We start from the raw sequence: 22594 nt of genomic DNA, 5'->3' as shown, positions 1-22594 counted from the left end.
GCCCTCAAGAACCACGAGGACAAAATGCGTGTGGTTCTGAACAAGGCGGACCAGATCAGCACTCAGCAACTGATGAGGGTCTACGGAGCACTGATGTGGTCTCTGGGCAAAATCATCAACACACCTGAGGTCAAAAGCATTTCCTTTTCACTACTTGTGCTTTTATGTAAACCATGGATTTATTAAGATTGACAGTGTTTAGAAATGATGTCTGTTTGAACAAATGCAAGCCTGTGTTCATTTCTTGCATTGTAGTAATAGACGTGCTCAGAGCGGTCACAGTCTGTTAATGTTTTGAGGCGATAATGCGGCGATGATAATGTGATAATGCGGCCATCCACCTGCGGCAGGTCTGGATGGAGGTCAAATGCCTTTTTTCCTGCCAAAGCAGGAGTAATTGAATAGTGACGTTTTCAGCTTGTCAAAACACAAAATTCGTTACAAAAAAAACAACCTTTTAAATGTGTGAATGTAATCAAAGTGAAACGCAGCTTAAATCCCTTCTGTCTCCGATTCTATGCCCTACATGATATCATGTGACTCCACATGTCTCATGGTTTGTCCCTGACTGCTCAGTTAATGTTTGATACAGGGCCATATTCATAAACCGATCCCAGAGAAACCTTTGGATCACTTAGTCAATTATTCATTGACATTGAGGGGGGAATGTATTGTATTGTCTTTCCACATGATGTTAAACACATTACACATGTTTTATTCATTTATCTATTCTTCAGTACCAGCCTCACAGTCTTGAATCATGTTGCCATGCATCCCATTTTGTGTTTTTTTTCTGGTATGTTTTATGTCTGTTCACACACTTTTGCGAGATTGTAGGGGTCATGTATGTGACCTGTGCAAGAATTTCCTCTAATGAGGGCGTGGGCAGTAAAGTTTTACCAGCAGGACAATGAAGAGCAATGGAGAGTAACTTGTGCAAACTTTATTCCAGGTCGTGCGGGTGTACATTGGCTCGTTTTGGGCCCAGCCCCTGTTGGTACCAGACAACAGGAAGCTGTTTGAGGCAGAAGAGCAGGACCTGTTCTTGGACATCCAGTCATTGCCACGTAACGCAGCACTGCGCAAACTCAATGACCTCATCAAACGTGCACGTCTCGCCAAGGTCAGTATTAATGAGACTAATAACCTACAGCCATGTTAGCATGCTAATGTCCTCACAGTGTTAACATGTTTGACATACTCACAACCTCAAATTACGATGCTAGCATGCTAACATATGCAATTTACATTAGCACTAAATACAAAGCACAGCTGTAGCTGATGGGAATCTCTACAAGTATTAGGTCAAATAATAACAGTAACTGACAAATAAATCCCCCCTTATTATACATGAAATCAAAATTAAGCAATCTGCACCATAAACCAATGACAGTCTCAAAAGGGGGGAAGGAATTTTACTTGTTGAGATATATCAATATTGACATAACTAGAACCTTATAAAAAAAACTGTATCATCACATATAATTTCCTATCATTTTTCTCTCACTACTGCCACTTGTCCTCCAGCCCCGAAGGAAGAGGATTACTTGATAAAAAAGAGTCCTGTTTGACGAAACTTTGTTAGTGTTTAGTTTCTAAATTAACCACAGACAGAAGTGAGTGCAAAAGTGTGTTTGAAGGTTAAAGCAATCTGAACCTCTTACAAGAAGAGAAGAGGGATTTTGTTATTTTCTGTTTCTGCTCCCAGTCTATATTCAATTGAGTAAACTTTAGGAAGTAGACTTTAGAAATACCCCACACACATGTTTTAAGACATAAAATACTTTGAATAATGTGTCTAATGAGGTTTACTAGTTTAAAAAAAAAAGGTTTTTTTTGTATTTTTTTTTATGGTGACCAGGTGCAGGCCTACATTATCAGCTCTCTGAAAAGGGAGATGCCTAGTGTGTTTGGAAAGGACTCTAAGAAAAAGGAGCTGATATCCAACCTGGGGGAGATTTACCATAAGATCGAGAAGGAGCACCAGATCTCACCTGGAGACTTCCCCAACCTGGCCAAGATGCAGGTGAGTTGAGGATAAATTCAGATGTACACAGTTGACAGTGGTGTACTATCCGGAGTAACACATCTGATTAAATAACAATTGTGACTATTTTGGGCTTGTTATATAAAGTGCTTAGTTCAGAGTAGAATGACCTTCCAACCTTTACTCTCTTCACATCTTCGCCCTTCTTTCCTGCCCTTGCCCTCCAGGATGGGCCAGGATGGGGATGAGATTTATTTTTCCTGGTTTGTCAGGAAATCCTGCTTCTTGTATGCTACTCCCATTGGTAGCCATTGAAGACTGATCTATTTCTATCACAAATTCCTGTTTTCTCTCAACCCCGCCCCCCCCCCCCCCAATCCCTTCAGGACCTGCTAAATGGCCAGGACTTCTCTAAGTTTGCAGCGCTGAAGCCCAAGCTGCTGGAGACGGTAGAGGACATGCTCGCCAACGACATCGCCCGTCTCATGGCCATGGTGCGCCAGGAAGAGGCCGCCATGCCCAGCCAGTCCGTCAAGGGTGGAGCCTTCGAGGGAACCATGAGCGGTCCCTTTGGTCACGGCTATGGAGAGGGTGCCAGTGAGGGCATCGATGAGCTGGATTGGGTGGTGGGTCGTGACAAGCCGACATATGACGAGATCTTCTACACCCTCTCTCCCATCAATGGCAAGGTGTCTGGTGCTGCAGCCAAGAAGGAGATGCTGAAGTCTAAGCTGCCAAACTCGGTGCTAGGAAAAATCTGGAAGCTGGCAGACGTGGACCAAGACGGCCTCCTTGACGACGAGGAGTTCGCCCTCGCCAACCACCTCATCAAGGTAAAGTTGGAGGGCCATGAGCTGCCGCCCACGTTGCCCGAGCACTTAGTGCCACCAGCCAAACGTGGGACAGTCCTGCAGGAGTAGAGGAGAAGGTAGCAGCTGGGAGTTGTCGGCACTTTGCCTCATGTTTAGGACTCTCCAGACAAACAAAGTCCAACCACAAGCATGAACAGCGATGTTCTCCATCAAGCTGCAAGTCTCCAGGCATCCAGACACACCGTGAGGAGCTATTGCTGTGATCTTTTTCACCAGAGACAGACTGGAGGGTTTCATGACGGGAGGTGGGAGGGAGGGTGGGTCCATCTTTGTGCATTAGGGAATAACATTCAGGTATCAACTAGAAATAAATTTAGGGAGAGGGTTTGATTTACCATCTGATAAAAGGACATTACTGGGTCATGAACTGATGGGTAGAGGGAGGTTGCATGATGGGGCTGAACATGGATTTCTGCATCCTGTGTAAAAGATGTCTTATAAGCATAGTCCAGTCCATATTATTAATATTATTATATGTTGATCCAAAGAAATATAGGGGTTTTTTTTGCATTTGGAGAGAGAGAGAAAGAGGAAATAAATCAAAACAGCTGTTAGAATTGTTTTATCTATATTTTTGTATTTCCTGACTGTCAAAATTGACTCTTTCCAAATGCTTCCCTTTTTATTATTTTGCCAGATAAATAAAAAGGAGTACTGTACCATCAGCCTTGGGCTTATGTGGATTTTTATTCATTCTTTCTATGATACATAATATTGGTTTGATTTTTATCAAATGTTGTGACCAACAGGAGAAAGCATTGGTTGAACAGCTACTCTATTATAATTAGGGGGAAAACTTTGTAAAATAAATGATATTTGCAGGATAAATGTGAATTAAATCCTAGCTGGGTTTTTTTCTTTCAATTTGTGGTAGCTAATCATGAAGGGGTCATACCAAGGACGTGTGAAATGCCTTCACTTTTACAGTTTTAATGTAGTCTACTGCCCTCTACATGCCAGGAAGACAGGAACCCGATGCCTCAGGAGGAGAAACTATATAAGGACATTTACCCACGAAACAAGTGGCTTCTGGCTGCATATCTTTTAAGGGCAAATGGAAAACAGTGGTGCAGACAGACACGCATCACTTTCTATGGAGCACTTCAGAGGACACACGGAGACAATTTAGAAACGGGGAGACGAGCACAAATCATAAACAGAAGGAGAGGAAGCTCTCACATGTGGGATTCATATTTGATGAAAGATGAAGATGAAATTAGCTTTTTATAACTTCTACACTTTCACCTCCATAAACCTGTATTGTTATAAACTGCACAAGCCTGTGTGAATTAATTTAAATAGTATGTAAAATGTAAGAACCTGAAATGTAAACCAGATGCACCAGAACAGATGATAGTATATTGAAGAAATTATCTGATTTTTTTTTTTCCTCGTGAGCTGCGTCAGTCTCGATTTTTTGTTTCCTTTCTACACTACACACAAAGACTCAAGTGTTTCTCCCTCATCAGGGCACTCGTTGGTATTCTGCTCACAGACTCACCAGGTTATCAGTCGGCATCCTCATCTCATCATTTCCACAGCAGCAGGAAACGTCCTGTTTGATGAAGTCCACAGGCGCTCTCTTGTGTCTCGATAAGTTATTACAGTGGTTGTGTTTGGATATAGAGTCATATCACGGCCTGTTCAAACACTATGTGAGGTTGCGCTTCGTGTTCCTCGGCTGCAGTGAACTGTGAACATTGTGACTCACGGTCCATTGATGATGAAGGGCCCCACAGTTACTTAACTTCAACCATTTTACCGCCCTATACTGTGCTGTTCACGTGCCTCTAATCCTCTTTTGTATATCACAGATCGACATCATCCGAGAGACGTTAGCAGTTCGACCAAAGAGTGAGTTACTTTGTCTGTGTTTAATTTGAAGGATTTTTGAGAAGGTGAGAGTATTCAGTATTTCACAAACAAAGCAGGGCTTCAACTAACATTTCATGATAGTATAAACTTGCAAAGTTGGTTGAAATATCCAAGGTTTAGCCTAAGCTTTATTTAAACAAAAAACTGGAAAAGTAAACAGATGCACTGAAATATAGTGAAAATGATCGTGTTTTCCATGTGTTAAATTAAGACTTACAGTTTCTTAAAGTTAGAGTCTGGGCTACATGATGGTTCAATAAATAAAGGTTTTCCAAGTCGGTCTTACATCATTACAGACTCCAGTATCATCTTATTTTATTTTCTATTTGTACAAACTTGTGGAAAATGTACTGCAGTCTGCAATGATGATTTAAATCCAGTGATGAACATACAGTGTACGTACAGAGTTGTGTGGCTCTGATTAACCTACTAATGAAGAGTGTAGTCACTATAGCATTTGGTGATAATTGTTTGGATCTGGTGTGAAATGTGAGATTGTGAGGCTCAAACGAGGAGCAGAAGTTTGTGAAACACTGCAATAAGAAAAATAAGCTCTGAAGTTAACTCCCTTCTGGGGTCAGTAAAGATCGTTTACAGCTGGAAGAAGCTCCGTGGTTCCTGTTGCTCTGGTGATGATAATATATTGACAGAACGCTGCTGGAATGGCCACAGTGGTGTGAAGTGAGCGGCGACGTGACTGTACGTCCCTGTGTTTCTGTACACTGTGTTTAGTCAGCTGTCCCCCTCCTCCACGTATATCTCTCCTTTACATTGTTTTCCTATTTCCTGTCTTCCTCTGTTCGGACGCCACTCTTTTCCCCTTGTCTCTTTTCCCCCTTTCCTTCCTCTTCTACTGTTTGTGGAGAGCGGCTTCTCCCTGTTTTCCTTCTTCTGTTTCTTTGTTTTTCATCTGTATTCCCGTCACTCCCTTGGCTCTTTCTTTCACCCCGCTTTCCCAATGTTTCGGGTCACATTCGTCCCTCCGTCGTCTAAAAATAACACCCCCAGTCCCACCAACCCTCTGACACACTGACCCCTGCAGATAGCCAACCAGGTCAGGCTTATATAACACCATCATGTGGAGGGAAGGTCCGCGTCTCGGAGGCAGGTGAGGAATGAGGCACCTGTGTGTATGAGTACAAGTTTTACTGGTTTTAAAGTGTAACACACTCCCAACCTCAGCTACAGTGGACTCTTATCCACTACAACGGCCAAAACTGCTTGTGATGCTGGATGTTTTAACATGAAGCTGATGAAAATTCAATTAAATTACCCCAAAACATCTGCGGAAAAACATTTCAAGCAACAGAAAAAAACTATTAATTGCAAAGTCATGTGGAGAGGGACAAATGTTATGTGAGCAACAGTTCACTTTGTAATATTATATATTTAAGCACAAACTCTTCCATGAAAACATGTGAGAGAAAGAATAAATCACACAAAGTCAATCAATTAAAAGGACAAGAAGTAGTTTATTTGTCTGGAATAGTGACAGCTGGAGACAGGGCGCGTCAGCGCAGCAACAGTTGCCTCAAAAGTCCCTGTAAGGACCTGTGACAAAACTTCAGTACAATTTCACATTTTTAGGAGAAGACGAGGTTGAAGAGGCGATCACAGAAAAGAGAGGAGGAAGGAGGGAGACATAAGTGCTAAGGTCGTGGTTCCACTAGACTGGTTTGAACTGGCAGTGCAATTGTGTGAATATTTGGTGTGTTTGCACTGAAGCTCAAACAACAGAGAGATTAACTACAGTGTTCAATTTAAAGAACAAACAATTCCCTGTATTCACTTCTACTTTTTCTCCTAATATCTCTTCACAGAAAATCATTAAATGTGCCGATCAAATAATCAATCAGCGCTTTCATCAACGTCCTCATCGGGGTGTTGTCTATGGTTTGCTGAGGTTTCCATGCAATAGCAAGACGTGTGGGGTGATTTGTTGTGTTTAAACGTCCATAAGGTTTCACGAGGTAGTGAGAAAACAAACGTCTTGGCTTGGCTCAGTTTGTCGCCACCATTGGTCTGGGTTCAGTTCGTTTTTTTTATCAGCTTCAGGCTCAGCAGGGCGGCCCGGCCGCTGGTTGAGGCGCTCCGAACATCTCCTGTGAGGCGTAGGTGATGTAGAGGAAGCCATCTGCGTCGCTGTGGCGGGAGTAAACCTCTCTCATGCTGGAAGACATGCAGGACATGCTCTTCTCCGCCACCAGGAGGAACAGAGCCTGGGTAGATTCCAAGGCGATCTTATTCCTGAGAGGAAGAAAGAGGCAGACGTGAATGAACGACTGAGATTTTTAAGCACAAAGGGGGAGAGAGTGTGAGGGAGCCAGAGAGGTGTGGAGAAGCTGAGAGAGAGCAGTGGTCAGTCTGACAGCTCGGGCAAGAAAGTGTAGAGGAGGACGGGTTGAAAAATGATCATTTACCTGAGCAGGCAGAGGAACTGACCCAAGGTGAGCTCAAAGGGAACCAGGAACTTTGTTTTATCCAACAGGGGGAGAGTCTTTTCACGGGTGTAACGTTCAACAATCACCTGGACACAGAAACACATCTGTGATGAGCTGATGCTGCAATCACACACACACACACACACACACACTCACACACACGCACACACACACACACACACACACACACACACACACACACACACACACACACACACACACACAGCAACAACTAAAGTAAAACTGGACGTTATTCAGTTTGTGAAATAACAGAATTTTAACTCACAGGCAACTTGTTGGGGAATTTAGACCGAATGCTGCACACTTCATCTTTTCTTGTTTCTGGAGAAAGCATGCATACACTGTAAGGCAATGTTTCGATGTGAAAGCACCCGTTACAGTAACAAACGAACAAACTGAAACGGACTTACCGAGGCATTTCCTCTCCTTGAAGGGCATCATCTCCATAGATTTCTCAAAGGGAGCCATGTTTGTGTGTATGTTGCTCGGGGCGGTTTGCAGAGACCAGCGGGGATGGAGGCGTGTGCGGCTGGTGGCACTGACCCGGGCTGACGGTGATGTCCCCTCGGGATGGAAGTCGGCAAACCCCACTGAGCAGCTGTGGGCGATGGTGTTTTATAGGAGGCAGGGCTGGGAGGAGTCGAAATGTGACACCAACAAACAAAAACACACACACACACACACACACACACACACACTCCTCGGCTTGGTGGGCAGCATGTGGATGCAGGCTTGCATCAGTGTGTGTGTGTGTGTGTGTGTGTGTGTGTGTGTGTGTGTGTGTGTGTGTGTGTGTGTGTGTGTGTGTGTGTGTGTGTGTGTGTGTGTGTGTGTGTGTGTGTGTGTGTGTGTGTGTGTGTGTGTGTGTGTGTGTGTGTGTGTGTGTGTGTGTGTGTGTGTGTTTACCGTCCTCACTGGTTCAGACCAGATTCACGCGTACTGGTTATCTCACAGAGCATTCTCGCGTCTACTTGAGACATTAGTGCTGATGTCACGTACACACACATTCACACACAAGAGAACAAGCACAGACTAATGAGGGCAGTCCACTGTGTGAAGAGCATAAACAACACATGACATAAATGATCCAGAGGACTCCAGAGGAACTTTCAGTTTTTAAACATGGCCGTTGCCTCCTTTAATGATAAGATTTGATAACTCTTAATTCAATCAACACACAAATTCTGTCAAATCCTGACCTTTGACCTCACTGTCATGCTGGCCACGTGGTCATACCATCGTCGTCCTACATCCCTCAGATTTCTTACGGGTGCAGAATCTCAGAAACGGCAAGCGAATGGGAGGTGAATATCTTTCCATTTGTCTTCCGTGCAGCTGCTTGTTTTTCTGATCCAGCTGCATTCATTTCCAGACTCACCGTTTTAAAAGGGATCAGGTTTTATTTGCGGCACTGAGCCCTGGAAAAGGCCACCCAGTGAGCGACAATAGCACACTTGTAAACAACCGTATGACTGATGTCTGAATTTCATTTGTTCATCGCTGGTTCACTGCCACACTGTCACGGCTCTCTGGCTCAATAAAACGCGGCAATTGTTCATGTTATCAGTAACACGTGTGCTCTTTAGACTATGATAACTCAAACCTTTGTGAACTATTCATCAATTTGCCAATTCAGAGCACCATCTTCATCAGCAGAAGAAGTTCGCTCAGTTTTCACTGAAATGTATGTGTTCAGATTTCCATTTTATTTTTTCTGAGCACTTTTTCGACTTTAGGCCAATACGATAAGAACGGTGCAAACTCTGTCCGCTGGAGAAGAGCATGATACCACTGAGAGCTCCCACGAGACCTTGAGGAGAAGCTGTGTTGTCAGCTGGGGGGGGGGAATGGTTGAAAGGTTTTTGATACATAATCTTTGTTTGAAATCATTTAAAAGATAACGGTGTGCACAGCAGTATTTTCTGTACGTCCAATCAACTTATAATAAGAGTCAGTGTTTCAGTATTTCACCCTGGTGTTTGTCTGAAGGCATTGTGCCACTGTACACGCAGCTCAAATTAAAACAGTCTGATACAACAGTAATGAAGTAAACCATACATTTCGTGAAACTGTTTGAGAGGCGTTGATTTAACTTTGTGATCCTTTCAGAGGCTGGAAGTTGTTTGAAGGGCCATGGAGCTGTTGGTCTTCTGCAGTCAGTTTGCAGTTTGGGACCCACCCACCTGTAGAGGCTCAGGCGGGGGACAGAAGCTGTGTCGTGGGTGAAGATCACCCTCTGCTGGTTGAAGGTTAGCACCAGACGGCACCTGTCATACTGTCATATTTTCTTTTCTTCTAGCTTCCTCTCTGTGAATGAGTCTTGCTATTAATACATTTTCCCCCGTCAGACAGAAGGCTGTATTCTCCTTTGGTTTTTAAAACTTGTGACACATTTGAACTGTTAACTTTCAGGATAGTTACAATGCCGTCAAGCTTATATCGATAAAACAATAACAGAGGGTGCTGGTTGAAATGCATAAGTTTTCAAGTGGTGTCAAGCGAATCTGAATCAAACATTCCTTAAATATTAAATACAAGGAATGTGGCTGGAGCTCAGGGGCAATTTTTGCTGTTATTACGAGGTCTCCACCTCACTGTGTAAAGTGCCTTGAGACGCATGTTGTGATTTGGCACTATACAAATAAAAATGAATTGAATTGAATTGCTGTTGGGCCCATGCTTGGCTGCCTGTCTACTTCCACTATGTGTGTCATGTCACCTCCAAGTGTCGATCAGAGCCAGGCACACACAACAGACTAAACATGGCCGCTTCATTAACGGCCTCCAGGCCCAGAGACCAACCAACACCAACTGTGCTAATAATACACACTCTATAACATTCATTATGTGTCAGGTAGTGTGTGGTGACTTGATAAACCATGACTTTATTTAAGGATTTAAAAATTTAAAAATATGGGCTGCATTTTGACACTTTTCCCTTTAGAAGACAATATCATCTGTGATACCTAATAACTTTGAATATGTTCGTGCAACTAAAAGACAGATATTTGTGTTACTAATTTAACAGCGTCTCCCAGGAAATCACGAGAGTTTGACAGGAGGAGGTTTATCCAATTAGAAGTCCACCCTCTTTAAGAAGGGTATACTATGCATGGTGCGTCGTTATAATTAGAAAAAATATCACATAATATCCTGTAGAAAGACCTGACCTGATGATGATACCGCTGGTGGTGAAAATACAATCACTTTAAAGGTCACTTAATAAACTCATTACCACAAACATTTGTATCATCCCTATAGGCAGTGGTGGAATTAATATTCAGATGTTCCAGCCACAGTATATAAAATATTCTGTTACAAGCCCTGTATCAAACAAAAATTACAGAATGTATCACCAGGTACTCATTATGCAGTGAACCTTGTCTGTATTATATCTATTTTTATGTTATATACATTTGCTGCATTGGTACATGAAACAACAACCGGCTTTTCAATGTGTAAAAATTCTGATAAAATGATGCTGTTTGGAATTTGACATTAGTCGGTATTTAAAAGTGATCATGTTTTATAATCGATGTGTACATTTACAGTCCACCCTAACAGGTCTTTTCACCTATGTTGCCTAATTCTAAGTACAAACTGAGTTTGATTGACGTCTCACTCAGCCAGTCGGTTCTGTCGTATGTTTTAGGGGCGGGCTAATGAAATGACATAATTCCCCATGGGTAATACCTCCACCTAGACTCCACCTGCCATTAGCCTGCGTGTGTGTGTGTGTGTGTGTTTGTGTGTGTGTGTGTGTCGACTGGTAATATATCTGGTAAATAAAAAGTCTAAATATATATTTCTTATATTATAAGATAGAATAAAATATGGGATTACTTATAAAGTACAAGGAGCTCAGATCGGAGCAGGAGGCCTGTTGAGTCAGTCTAGTGGTTTGTTTACTGTCCATCACAGACTGTGGGAAAATCTTCAGGACTGTTTGTCCTCTGGCACCATGTACAGTCATGTTGGAAAAAAAAATGTTTGTGTCCGTGCGTCCATTCGAAAAACTTCACCGACCAATGTGTGTGCAGCGCTGGTGCAGTGGCTCCTCCCCCCCCGCTGCCCGCTCCGCTCCCACATGTAACGCGATCACCCCGACTGTTGCATTGTCTCAGCGGGGGCACGCTGCGCACGGAGCCGCGCACCGGGAGGCTCGTGAGCGACATTCAAAGGACGACGTGAGCAGCACACGGAGCTCTCGAGGGGATGTGAGTTGTGTGTCTCGGGGATGATCCTTCACGCGTGCTGTCGCTGGATCCAGTGATCGTGGTGTGGTGCCAGTGCGCGGGGCTGCCCGCCTGGAGCTGCGGCTGCACGGCGCGTTACAGATGGTCAGCGCTGTACTTCCCTTCATGTTGTGTGATAATTCGCCTGAGTGCTATGTTGCCGTCGGCCGTGCGCACCTGCGCCGCTCCGCCTGCATCCGGACCCTAGCGCGCTGATTCCTCTCATCCATTGCGCGGTCACTGAGCGCTGGTCGGCGGTGCGCTCGCGTTCCGCCCGCCGGCACCTCGACGAGGATGGCCGGCCGCCGCGGCTGCGTGAACTCGCTCTGGTCGGGCAGCGAGCGCGTCCGCATCGGCGAGCGCCTCAGGGCGACGCTGGCCGGGGTGCTGGAGCTGGAGCTGCTCAGGTGCAAACACCTGGAGATGGTGGACGCCGCCCTGGAGGACCGAGCGTCCGCCGCCGCCGCCGCCGACGACGAGGAGCCGCGGGCGGAGGAGGGCGGCGGGACACCGCAGACTGAGAGCGCCGCATCGGACGCCGAGCATGGCTCTGCGACATCCCGCCGGCAACAGGTCAGTCCCTGCGTCTGTCAGCTCGCACGGCCCGGATCTCTAGGCTACATGACGAGATTATCAAATATGGAAGCCCTGGGTGGTGCTCCTCCAACAAGCCAGTCCCCCTGCGGCTCAGTAGACAGATTGGATCGATGCCTGGCGGCGCATGGCCGTGCCGAGAGCTGAATACCCGATTGATTGAGATGGTGCCAGAGACCAGCCGAGCATGCAGCCCCCATCGTCATACCCAGGGGCAGCGTGTGACCGTCACATGGAGCAAATGTCATTGAGGTCAGGGTACCAGGGCCAGCTCCTGCCCGCCTGGCCCGGTGCCCTGCATGCCTCAAGGTTATCAAGGAGGACGTGATGGGAAACAGGCGTTATGATCAAGTATAGATATTAATGCACAAACCAGCAACCACACACTGCTGCATTGTTTGGCTCTGGCCAGTAAGAACAACTGTAAATGTCACTTTGGCACCCGTTTTGCATTCAAATCCTCCTGATCAATATACAGATGTAGACTCCTCATCACTGTCTGTCCGGGGATAACAGGGCAGTTTTGATCTTTAGACTGTGAAACCCTGAATGCTCCTGTGGAGGGTGACTTGGGTTGGGATGTGTGATCCCAGGCTCATCAGGGGGAAAAAGAACGAAACCTATTTCCCAGCCTTGTCCTGAAATGGATACGCAGGTCTCTTTGTGATGAGAATGTGGAGAATGTGGGTTGACATGCAATACAGGAGGACAGGACGTGAACAGGTCCCATCCCGAGACCTGGATACAGACTGTAGTTGGTCTGGTCCATTATTCATTATTGAACCTGTAGTAATGCAAACTTTTCTTAAAGAACACCGCAGGACATGAATCGGGAAAAAAAACAGAGAAATATAACTGGGACTAAAATGGGCACTGGCAAAGAAAATAGGGACCCACAAAAGTGATGGGTAATACGAGAGCTGAATTAATAAGGTGATCGGCAACAGAACAATCAGCTATAGTTTTGATAATTTGTCTTTTATTTTAAGTCCAAAAAGTTATTCTCTAGTTGTAATTTGAGGATCTACTTTCTTTGTCATGGGCACTTTCCCCTTATTTTTGACATTTTGTAGTACAAAAAATGTATCTGTTTTTAAGTTCTGGCATACACAACCTGGTGATGAGAAGCTATGTTTGTCATTTTCTTCCAAATCAGTCATGGATCATCTCTTGATCGTTCCCAGGTTTGACAATTCAGTTACACGAAGGCTTCATGTTGAGCTAAGTGAGATTTTCACCTAACTTTGTTGATAATAAGATACGATATTCCTTTATTCGTCCTACAACAGGGAAATTTGGTTTTACGTACAGTATTTTCAAGCAAAATGACCAGGCAGCCCCTTGGCACAACTTCTAAAATGGGACGATTTGCAGCTTTTCTTTGTCATTTGTCTGGATCATTTCCATATTTAACAAACTGGTAACATGTTGTCTTCAGTATCTGCGGTTGTTGGGAGTTGTTTTGTTCTTTTGCCTCCGAAATGAAATGGTTGGCTACATTAGTAACATTTCATTGTCTTCCTCATCGAGTAACAGAAACTTATCACGGTGTTGTTACACTATGAATATGTGTTCTTGAACTGTTGAGTGGTGTGAGTCAGCAGGCTGCGGCACAAATTAATACATGTTCTGTTTGAAGCCAGGTCACAGCTGAGGTCTTCTTTGCAGGACGATATATTTATTTCGCAAAATAATGAGACTTTTTTATCTTTCATAGGATGCACTAGAGAGAGGGAAAACTTGAAACAATAAAATCTATCTTTACCAGCGCAGGGACAGAAATCGCAGTCCCATCTGAGCGAGAGCATGTGCATGGAAGTGCGGCTCATAATGTGCTGCCTTCCTCACCGCCCACCTACCAACATCTCCTCTGTAGTTCCCCCCGTGGTGCTGAGAGATCCTGCGGAGAGGCCGAGCAGCATTGCTCATTCTCACCTCTGAAGGGAGCCGCCGCTGTGGCAGAGCAGGCTGGCAGTCGGCCCTCTGCCCTCGCCGGCCTCCACCAACACAAACATGTTCCTACAATAAGACAAACTATTGGGGGAAAAAATAACTAGTTCAAACACTGCAGCAGCTGGAGAGAGAAGAGTAAGTAGATGGATACCTGCTGCTTTATTCACTACCATGAAGGTGGGAAAATAAAGGTTTCCTCTACAAGCTCATATTATTTTACCTCAAATTCATTACTCGCTGTATCTGCTTTCAAAAATATAACTATTTTGTACGCTGAGGATTGGTGACTCATAACGTAATGCACTCTACTCTTGAAATGTGATTCAACTTTTCTCTAATAGGGAGAGAGAGAGGGGGGGGGGGGCAGAAGTCATCAGTTTAATCCATATTTGGAATGTTGGGATTATGGCTGTATATGTTGTCAACTGCGATGGAAAACTGCAACTAGAATGAGTCCATCAGCTTTTCAACCATGTGATGAGTTCCAGCGTTTGTGAAGCATGCAGTTGTTGAAAAGTGATGCGTCTCGTATATTGTTTGTGGAAAGAAAACACATCCTGATGCATGTTATAGATCACAGATGATTTGAGCTTGTGCACGGAGCCTGTTTTTATCAAAAGACCAAGCTTTGATTTCCAAATGAAATATTCTGAATATATTCTATAAAGTAGAGGAAAAATAGAAGGAGCACGTTCACACTTTTCAGCAACTCTCGGGTGTCGAGGCGGATTTGGTGAAGCTGTCACAAGTCATTAGAGGACAGACGACCTTGAAGTAGAAGAGCAGGTCATAATTCACATGCAGTAGGGCTGCAACAATTAGTCAATTGATTCATGGACAGAAAATTGATCCGCAACTGTTTTGAAGTTGTTTCTCAAATGTGAGAGTTAGTAGCCCTTTCTGGCCTAAACTGTAAACCGTGTCTAGTCCATCTGCAGTGCAGTGTGTGCCCTTTCTGAAGGCAGCCGGTCTTGAAATTAGATTTAGTCTTTGAAAGCATCATCTTACACTTGGAGCCATTACCATGACTTGTGGAGTGACAAAGCTTTTGTCTCTGGTTTTAGCCTCGGGATCTCTCTGAACTTAGTGAAGGGGGGAGAAAAAAGTCTGCAACGTTGGTACTTCAAAGATCCATCCGAACATTTCGGCAAAGGTGAAGAGCATCACTCCGCTAGGTGGCGAGGCTGACGATGAAGAGCGTGGGCTGTCTTCACATTTCAATAGCACATTAATAATGCATGAAACAATAAACACCGCACAGTGTAGAACTCTCACCAAACCCTCATTCCACCCTACGCTGCCTGACCACATTATTCTGCCTCAACATGGCAACCGCTGCGATTTGTCTCGCTGTAGTGACATAATGCCCTCAACAAGAGGCGGCGTGTTGCTTTTGGAGCGGCCAACACTGTTGCATTACTATCCAGTCATATAGATTTTCTATACATGGTTAACGAGGGTCTGTGCTGCTCCCTCACATGAAGGAATATCATATTACAGAGCTCTGAGCAGACCCCCACCCACTGGTCTCACTCGCCCATGATTTGATCACGCACCGGCCTGTGTAACATTATATCCTGTAGTGTGCTGTGCATTATGCTGTTTACACATAACATGGAGAAGCAGAGGTTTGTGTAAGGACAAATAAGTTATATTAAAGAAATATTTGCAGATATCTACATACTCAAGTGACTTTTAAAAAGGGTTGATTCATATCTTTGAATCAACATGATCAAAGAAAACACACAAGTGCAGAAAGATCAATAAATGCACTTTTATGGCAGTAGGAAGAGAGTGCCAAAAGTGGCACTTAGCGGCAGAATAAACATGCGTGTGAAAGTCACAACAAGACTGGAATAGTACAAGTTCAGGCTGAGGATGAGTTAAACATTTCACCAGGTCTGTTGTGCCGTTGTGTTTCTGTGTGGGAGGAGAAGCGAGCAAGAGTTGGAGAGCGAGCAGCTGTAGCTATGGTGAGTAGGGGGCGGCTGACTCGAAGGATATTACAGGAGTGGGAGGGGGGGATTATTTGTCAAGGGGAATGTGGGGGAGGTGGGGGTCCTTCAAGATGCCCTTCTCTCTCACCCGGCAACCGCGCACCCCTCCCTCCCCATTGCACCCTCCCTGCCTTCACCGCCTTCACTTAGTCAGTGACTCACTCCTATTTCTCAGTCTCTGTTTTTGTCCCTTTCACTCGTTTTGGTCACCCACTCACACACTTCTCACCGTGGACTCATCGGATAAAATCATTTTAAAAAAAGACACAGGGGTTACAGGAGTGAGGGGAAGCCTCCTAATCCTCCAGAGCTGAGACAAGCCAAAGACAAGTCAAAGTCTGAAACTCTTTCTCCCACTTCTTTCCCTTCCTTTCCTTCCTAAATCCACCCCCCTTCCCTTCTGCCGCCCCGGCTGCTCTTTGTTACGTCATCTGTCTTCCCTCATTATCTTCTGAATCCCCCTCCTCTCCCCAGCAGTGAGTCACTACCTGTTTTGTTTCCGCAGTAACAAGAGGGATTGATCAGTGCCAGTCACAGTGTTTCTGTTGTTTGGACTCGATCAGCCCCTCTTGCCTGCTGTCCTGGAGGGGTGGGTTAGGGGATTTGGCGGCGGAGGGGGGGGGGGGGGGGGGGGGGGGGGGGGTGTACTCTAACAAACCTATACCAATCTGGCAACTAGAGGCCCATTGCTAACCTGATGGGGCAGTAGTTTATTGTGTTTGGGGCTGCATTGCATTCCTGACGGTTCCAGTAAGCGTGATGGGACGTCATCGGGGTGTGTGTGTCTGGTAAATGATACAATGGGCAGACATCGCTGTCACATCCTTTCACACGGGGCTAATTGTGTCTCTGCAGTTTCAAGGAGTTGTGACCTTATTGTGAGGGGTGAAAAGTAACCACATATGTTTACAGTTTGGAGGTATATCAGTTGAGTATTACCATTTAATGCTACTTTCTGCTTCTGCTCCCTTATATTTAGGTAAAGATTTTACCTAAATAAAAACTATGATAGGCATACAAAATGATATATCAGTAACTGTAGTTTTTCCTCTGCACAACAATTACCTCTACTGAGATGTTTTGGGTTGTTATCGTGTGACTTAAGTTTGGGATTTCAGTACAAAGTTTGTTGTACAAATATGGTGTCCTAGTCAGATATTTGACTTTTGATTTTTATGCGATGTTGCATATATTTGCCATAGTATTTTAAAATTGATTTCAAACATATGGCCCCCCCCTACATCCATAGATATTCACTACATTGCCCATTGTAGGTAATGTACTGAATATCTGAGATTATTCATATAGAAATATGCCCATTAAACAGAACATATTTCATAGTGGTAAAATGTAATTTTATCCAAGAAGCTCAGTAATATGTCACAGACAGTGTGTAAATCCTGCCACAGAGTGATAATTCACAGACTAAATATCACTTATTTGTCATTGTATTATTGTTTTTCCATGGTTGTAAACACAAAATTTTCATTCTTGATTTTTTAAAATCCAGATAAATATTTTGCCATAGTCACAGTATTTATATATTTGGGTCAAAGATACTGTGATATTGGTGTCACAGCCGTAATTTATAATTTTTTTTTCAGGCTCCCTCTCCTTCAGATATATTGGTGTTGCCTTGTCAGTGCAGTCCAGAGGACTGTGGCAGTAATCCAGGAGACGGGGCAGTCCACTCCTCATCTGCAAGGGGAAGTAATTCACGCTGGTCCACTCTATCCTGGGACGCCCCCTCTGACCTGCTCTCTCCCCCAACACCAGACACCAGTGGTATGGTCCACCTGGACAGCGACTCCAGACCCAGTTCAGGTAAAAAAATGTTTGTTCAGTGGTCAAAATGGTGGACAGTGTGTGATAAAGGCACTGATGACCAACAGTTTGTCACCTTGTGTAAGAGAAAACCCCATTAAACATTAACCACACTCTTTTTTTTACTTTTGTTTACTTGAACTCTTTGTGACTTGGCACAGACTCATTCAGTTTCTTTCTTGCTGTCAACTTTTCAGCCTGTCTTGTCAAACTCTTATCCAGTCTCATTGTATCTCTGGTCTCTGTGTCTTTACACCCAACTCAAACATGTCTCACTGTGCTATGCCCTTGTACAGGCCTTCTTTTTTTTTATTCATCTTACTCATACTTTCTTGTAGGGGCTTCCAGAAAAGTTAGCGAGACATATAGTTAAGATTTATGTTTTTGGTGATATTTTGGAGCTACCAACATGATACTTACAAGTACTGCATCTTTCTACCTGAATTTACGTTAATTAAGTTTTAGTTCCTGTGGGTGATGTCATTGTTTAGTTAGTTTTTACTGACCTTTCCAACAACCAATTTCTCTTTTATGTACATCCAAACAAAATAATGTTGGTACTTTAGAAAAATTCCTCAGGAAGGCCCACCGTACAGAGATTATATAGAACAGATAAAGTAAAATGCGTTACCTTGGCAACAGAGACCCTTGTGAACAGTGCATAACAAAAAATAGCAGTCGACCAAGGAATAAGTGCAATCTCTAATTTGGAGATTCATTTTAATGATAGTGCAAATGAAATATCGGGCAGTGTATTACTGGACAATCAGAGAGGTCGGGCCGTTGTTACCATCTATGAGCATATATACTGAATTTATTTTCTCTCTCTTGTCAAGGTTTCTATTCAGTGAGTGGGAGCTCTCTGTCAGACTCTTGCTACTCTGTGTCCAGTGAAGCCGCTCAGGGAGGACCGGTGCCACCGGCCAGACCTCTGAAGCTGTCTACAGACAACATGGACACCCTCTGGTCAGAAGGTGCAGTGCAGAAGCAGCTGCAGCAGCAGAAGCAGCAGCAGGCGGAGCAGCAGCAGCAGCCTGTACTGCAGAACAGCCAGGAAGATGTAGAACCAACAGAAGGGACCCCAGTTTCAGGTGAGCTGGTGTGGATAACTGAGCCATGTCTTTTCTGTAGAAGCTGAAGCAAGTTCCAAATGGGCAAAAGAAGACAGTTCAAAGCAGTGCAAGTCTTATGTCTGGGGAAGAGTTAGATGTGTAAATATTTAGGGAATGATGAAAAATGATCGATGTTATCTGTAATCTTCTCTTGTCTCTTATAGGGCCCAGTGACCTAGAAGTGACTGGTCTGAGCTTTTTGTCTGACATCTGTTCAGGACTTGGTGATTCCTTGATTGTTTCCCTCCTCCCACTTCTTGAGCCTATTTCCTCTTCTTCAACCTCCTCCCTTCATCCGAAGCCCCAGCTGGACCCTCGCTTCTGTACTGACCTGGTGTCCCGTCGGACCAAAGAGGTCTACCCTTACCCCAGCCCCCTGCATGCTGTCGCTCTCCAGAGCCCCCTCTTCACCACCCAGAGCCAGGAGCAATCGTCCTCTCCGAGTCCAGAAGGACCCCAACATGATGATCCACTAGAGTCCAATGCTGACCCATCTCTGCCTCAAAAGGCTCAACAGGCTCAGCAGGCCGCCACCCTGGCTTCCTTCACCCAGCTGGAACAGTACATCTGTCGCCTGGCTCATAAGTACCGCAGTCGAGTGACCTCCTCCACCTTCGATCTCACTTCAGCTGCCACCGCTGGTCTAGTGCCGCACAGAGGCCTTTGCACCCCTGGCAAAAGTCATGGTTCCACCCAGTCGCTTTCTGCTTTTGAGAGCCGCAATACATCCACAATGCCAGGGGGCAGCATCACCCCCTGCAAGTCACTGCTGGGAAACTCAGCCAGAGTCAGTCTCAGCACTGCTGGGAAAAAGGCCACTAGGAACTCAATCAACCTGGGTAACCTTCCTTCAGCAACTGGAGATGACTTGAATATAAACGTGCATCTCAACCTTAACTTAAACCTGGCCCCTGGTTTAAATTCTGGCCGGGGCCTCGTGGACAATTCCAAAAATGGCAGTTGTGGAGCTTTGAGAAGTGACTTTACTACAGCTTCCACTGCCTCCTCTTCATCGCTCTCCTCTGCTACACCCACCCCAGCTCTTAGAGCTCGCCCTCGCATTTCAACTTGTCCGAGTAGCCTGAGCCACCGCAGTTCCCTGGAGGTCACTTCAGGGTCTGGACCAAGTCCGGGATATGGGTCATCAGGCTTCTGTCGCTCATTAGACTGGAGCAGCTGTGCTCCACCTGAGTCTGGGCCATCAGTGTTTGGTACAAATGCTGGGTCAGCTCCTGGGTCTCAGCGTAGCAGCTTGATCCAAGAGTCCAGCTCCAGTCCCAAGTTAAGCGAAGACTCCGCCATGGTGGAAGAGATCTCCCGCCTCTCTGGCCTGTCCAGGGCTGTTGTGGTAGGACTGATGGAACAAGGTGTAGAGCTTGATATTGACTGCTTCCAAACAGATACTGCCGGAGAAGTGAGCGGTCACAGTAAATCTCACATGACAGCCCAGACAGATCAGTCACATGATTATACTAAACTGACCAACCTGACTCCCCAGAGACCAATACAGCTCTCCCTCAGTGTCACCCATTCTCCTCAGTCTCAGTCCAGTCTCACCCCTCCCCTCTCACACTCCAGCAGCCCCATACACCCTTACCAGTCCATCCATATTCCCTCTCCCCACTACCCATCACACTGCCACTACCAGCAAATCCCTTCCCCATCCGACCTTCCCTCTTCCACAGCCTCCTCCCCTGCCTACCGCCCCACTGCCAGGGGTCGCTCCCCTCCCCGGCCTCTCCAGCCCTCCCCACTGGGTGCCACCCCTCTCTCAGTATTCCGACGGGATGCACCCTTCCAGTGCTCCCTGCCCCACACCAATACAAGGACCTCTCCTACGGAGTATGGCGGCATCCAACCAAGAGGTGGATCACTTCGGCAGAGTGGAGGAGGAAGTGGAGGTAGTGGTGGGTGGAACAGGGCAGAGGGAGAAGGGCTTTACAGAGGAAAGCATACCTCTCATAAGTTGATCAGGGCAGCCACAGTAAGCAGCTATGCCAAGAGAGAGGAATACAGCTCTGTTTGGGGTGAGGAGGAGGAAAAGGAGCAAACGGCAGCTCAAACACCAAGAAAGACCTCCAACAAACTCTGGAGGGGCTTTGAGGGACGGCTCTGGGGCAAAGAGTCAGAGAGAGAACGGGAGGAGATGGACAGAGCTGAGTACGGCTACGGATGGAGGAGGAACAGTGTTGGCAGCTGGAGAAGGGAGAGCCGTAAAGTAAAGGCCTCGTCCAGCAGTAATGACAAGAGGCCAAAAGTAGACAACTCCCCCATCTCCTCAAAGAAGAGAGTGAAGGAAGAAGGGGAGAAACGCAGCTCCAGCCTCAGGCTTTCCAGGAGGGCTTTGTTCAGGAGTGAGTCCCAAGGTTTGCTGGTCCCTCGTAACCACAGCGAGGAGCCGGTAAAGCGAGCGCTCTGGGTCTCCTCATCGGACGTGGGGCAAGGGAGCTTGGGTATCAACAAAGACGAAGGGGTCAGACTGCTTAGAGCAAAGGACGACAAACGTCTGTCCTCCACTGCCAGTCTCTTTAACCTTTCCCGCTCTCAGAGCCTTGAGGGCAGCTGCCACTCCATTTCCCCTCTCTCCTCCCCTTCCTTCTCTCCATCCCCTCCTCAACGGATGCCCCTCCAGCGCTCTCGATCACTGAGGGACTTGGGGAGGAGAGTGTTTGGCTCCATGAGGTCTCTGAGTCTCAAGAGGAAGCCATCCAAGAAATGACATTTGTACAATAAATAATTATCGCAGTAGATGATTCTTCCATGTGTTATACTCAAACCACCGGTGATGGCTGGCATTACATTTTGTGTAAAAGGAAGTGCCATCATGTTCATATTTCAAACTTCAAAGATTTGTTATTGCTCAGATTTACTGGTACTGTAATACTGGCTCCAAAATGTATGCCAGTCCTTTCATTCACCACCATGATGAACGTTAACTCTCAGGCACATTAGAGTCTGTAAGACCTGCTAGTATCGTTCTTGGTTCACAGCATTGATTCCAGTGGAGTTTTTGTAAATTTATATTGACAAATAGTCTTTTCCTGACATGTGTTATTGTAAATTGTACAAGGAGCACTGTAGGATGCAGCATGAACCACAAAGAAATGCCAGTGAGGAAAACCTGGGTGACAACTTCACGTAGGGGCAAATAATTCCTTGTAGGTGATGCAAAGACCTACAAACCTCTTAAAACCTCATTAGTTTAGACTTTTTCATAATGTGTATGCTGGTTAAAAGGATTTGACATTTCAAAAAGAACAATATTCTGGGATTCTTTTCTGGCCTTTAAGGAACCCAATTAAAATAATATTCAATATGATACCTTACGTATAATATTTGCTATTATCAGCTCCATCACATATGGTTAAATCCCGCTGTAACCATGAGTATGAATGTGTACGTGTACAACCCCCTACTGCATGCTGCTCTGTGACTTGTTCATTGTTCATAGCTATTGTAAGAATGTGATATTCCTCTTTGTTTATAGGTAATATTGCCTCTGAAGTACAATCATATTGGCCGGACAAAGACCAAAACCAAGCAAATACTCTTTAACTTGATATTATGCTCAGGATTTTCAAAATAAATATTGATTGATTAAATTTACATGAGTTATTTGAGACAAAATGTGGCTTCTCATGGCTAACGGTTAATAAAAGAAGCTGCTGACTAAAACTTGTACA

The 22594-nt window shown here is 45.2% G+C and overlaps 3 protein-coding genes across 3 annotated transcripts in view; 2 read left to right on the top strand and 1 right to left on the bottom strand.

The window, feature by feature from the left end:
- Positions 1-3524, top strand: part of ehd1a (EH-domain containing 1a) — a 13978-nt gene extending 10454 nt beyond the window's left edge. Inside the window, exons 3-6 of the mRNA XM_035649851.2 lie at positions 1-129; positions 953-1123; positions 1862-2026; positions 2374-3524. The exon at positions 1-129 is cut by the window's left edge and continues 113 nt beyond it. Coding sequence (XP_035505744.1) covers positions 1-129; positions 953-1123; positions 1862-2026; positions 2374-2907 — 999 coding nt within the window. The 3' untranslated portion in view covers positions 2908-3524. The remainder of the gene's footprint in view (positions 130-952; positions 1124-1861; positions 2027-2373) is intronic.
- Positions 3525-6186: 2662 nt separating this feature from the next.
- map1lc3cl (microtubule-associated protein 1 light chain 3 gamma, like) lies at positions 6187-7803 on the bottom strand. Its single transcript, XM_035649446.2, has 4 exons — positions 7607-7803; positions 7462-7517; positions 7155-7261; positions 6187-6981 (listed from the first exon to the last, which is right to left on the bottom strand). Exons 1-4 carry the CDS (start codon positions 7662-7664, stop codon positions 6792-6794), a joined length of 411 nt encoding a protein of 136 aa, XP_035505339.1. The 5' UTR covers positions 7665-7803; the 3' UTR covers positions 6187-6791.
- Positions 7804-11285: 3482 nt separating this feature from the next.
- On the top strand, positions 11286-22592 carry si:ch211-168f7.5. The gene is made up of 4 exons (XM_035649429.2): positions 11286-12004; positions 17580-17799; positions 18636-18890; positions 19076-22592. Exons 1-4 carry the CDS (start codon positions 11726-11728, stop codon positions 21628-21630), a joined length of 3309 nt encoding a protein of 1102 aa, XP_035505322.2. The 5' UTR covers positions 11286-11725; the 3' UTR covers positions 21631-22592.
- Positions 22593-22594: the final 2 nt, after the last annotated feature.

The sequence above is a fragment of the Scophthalmus maximus genome, chromosome 9, assembly GCF_022379125.1.
Source record: "Scophthalmus maximus strain ysfricsl-2021 chromosome 9, ASM2237912v1, whole genome shotgun sequence".
NCBI lineage: Eukaryota > Metazoa > Chordata > Actinopteri > Pleuronectiformes > Scophthalmidae > Scophthalmus > Scophthalmus maximus.
The sequence above is the reverse complement of the archived record's forward strand: the minus strand, read 5'-3'. Positions and strand labels throughout refer to the sequence as shown.

Excerpts from the sequence above, each read along its gene's own strand:
- map1lc3cl (XM_035649446.2), bottom strand. The coding sequence starts at position 7,664 with ATGGCTCCCTTTGAGAAATCTATGGAGATGATGCCCTTCAAGGAGAGG. Across the intron at positions 7,518-7,606 it reads CAAGGAGAGGAAATGCCTCG|AAACAAGAAAAGATGAAGTG; the intron begins GTAAGTCCGTTT and ends TGCTTTCTCCAG. Across the intron at positions 6,982-7,154 it reads CAGTTCCTCTGCCTGCTCAG|GAATAAGATCGCCTTGGAAT; the intron begins GTAAATGATCAT and ends TCTTCCTCTCAG.
- si:ch211-168f7.5 (XM_035649429.2), top strand. The coding sequence starts at position 11,726 with ATGGCCGGCCGCCGCGGCTGCGTGAACTCGCTCTGGTCGGGCAGCGAG. Across the intron at positions 12,005-17,579 it reads CGACATCCCGCCGGCAACAG|GCTCCCTCTCCTTCAGATAT; the intron begins GTCAGTCCCTGC and ends TTTTTTTTTCAG. Across the intron at positions 17,800-18,635 it reads CGACTCCAGACCCAGTTCAG|GTTTCTATTCAGTGAGTGGG; the intron begins GTAAAAAAATGT and ends TCTCTTGTCAAG.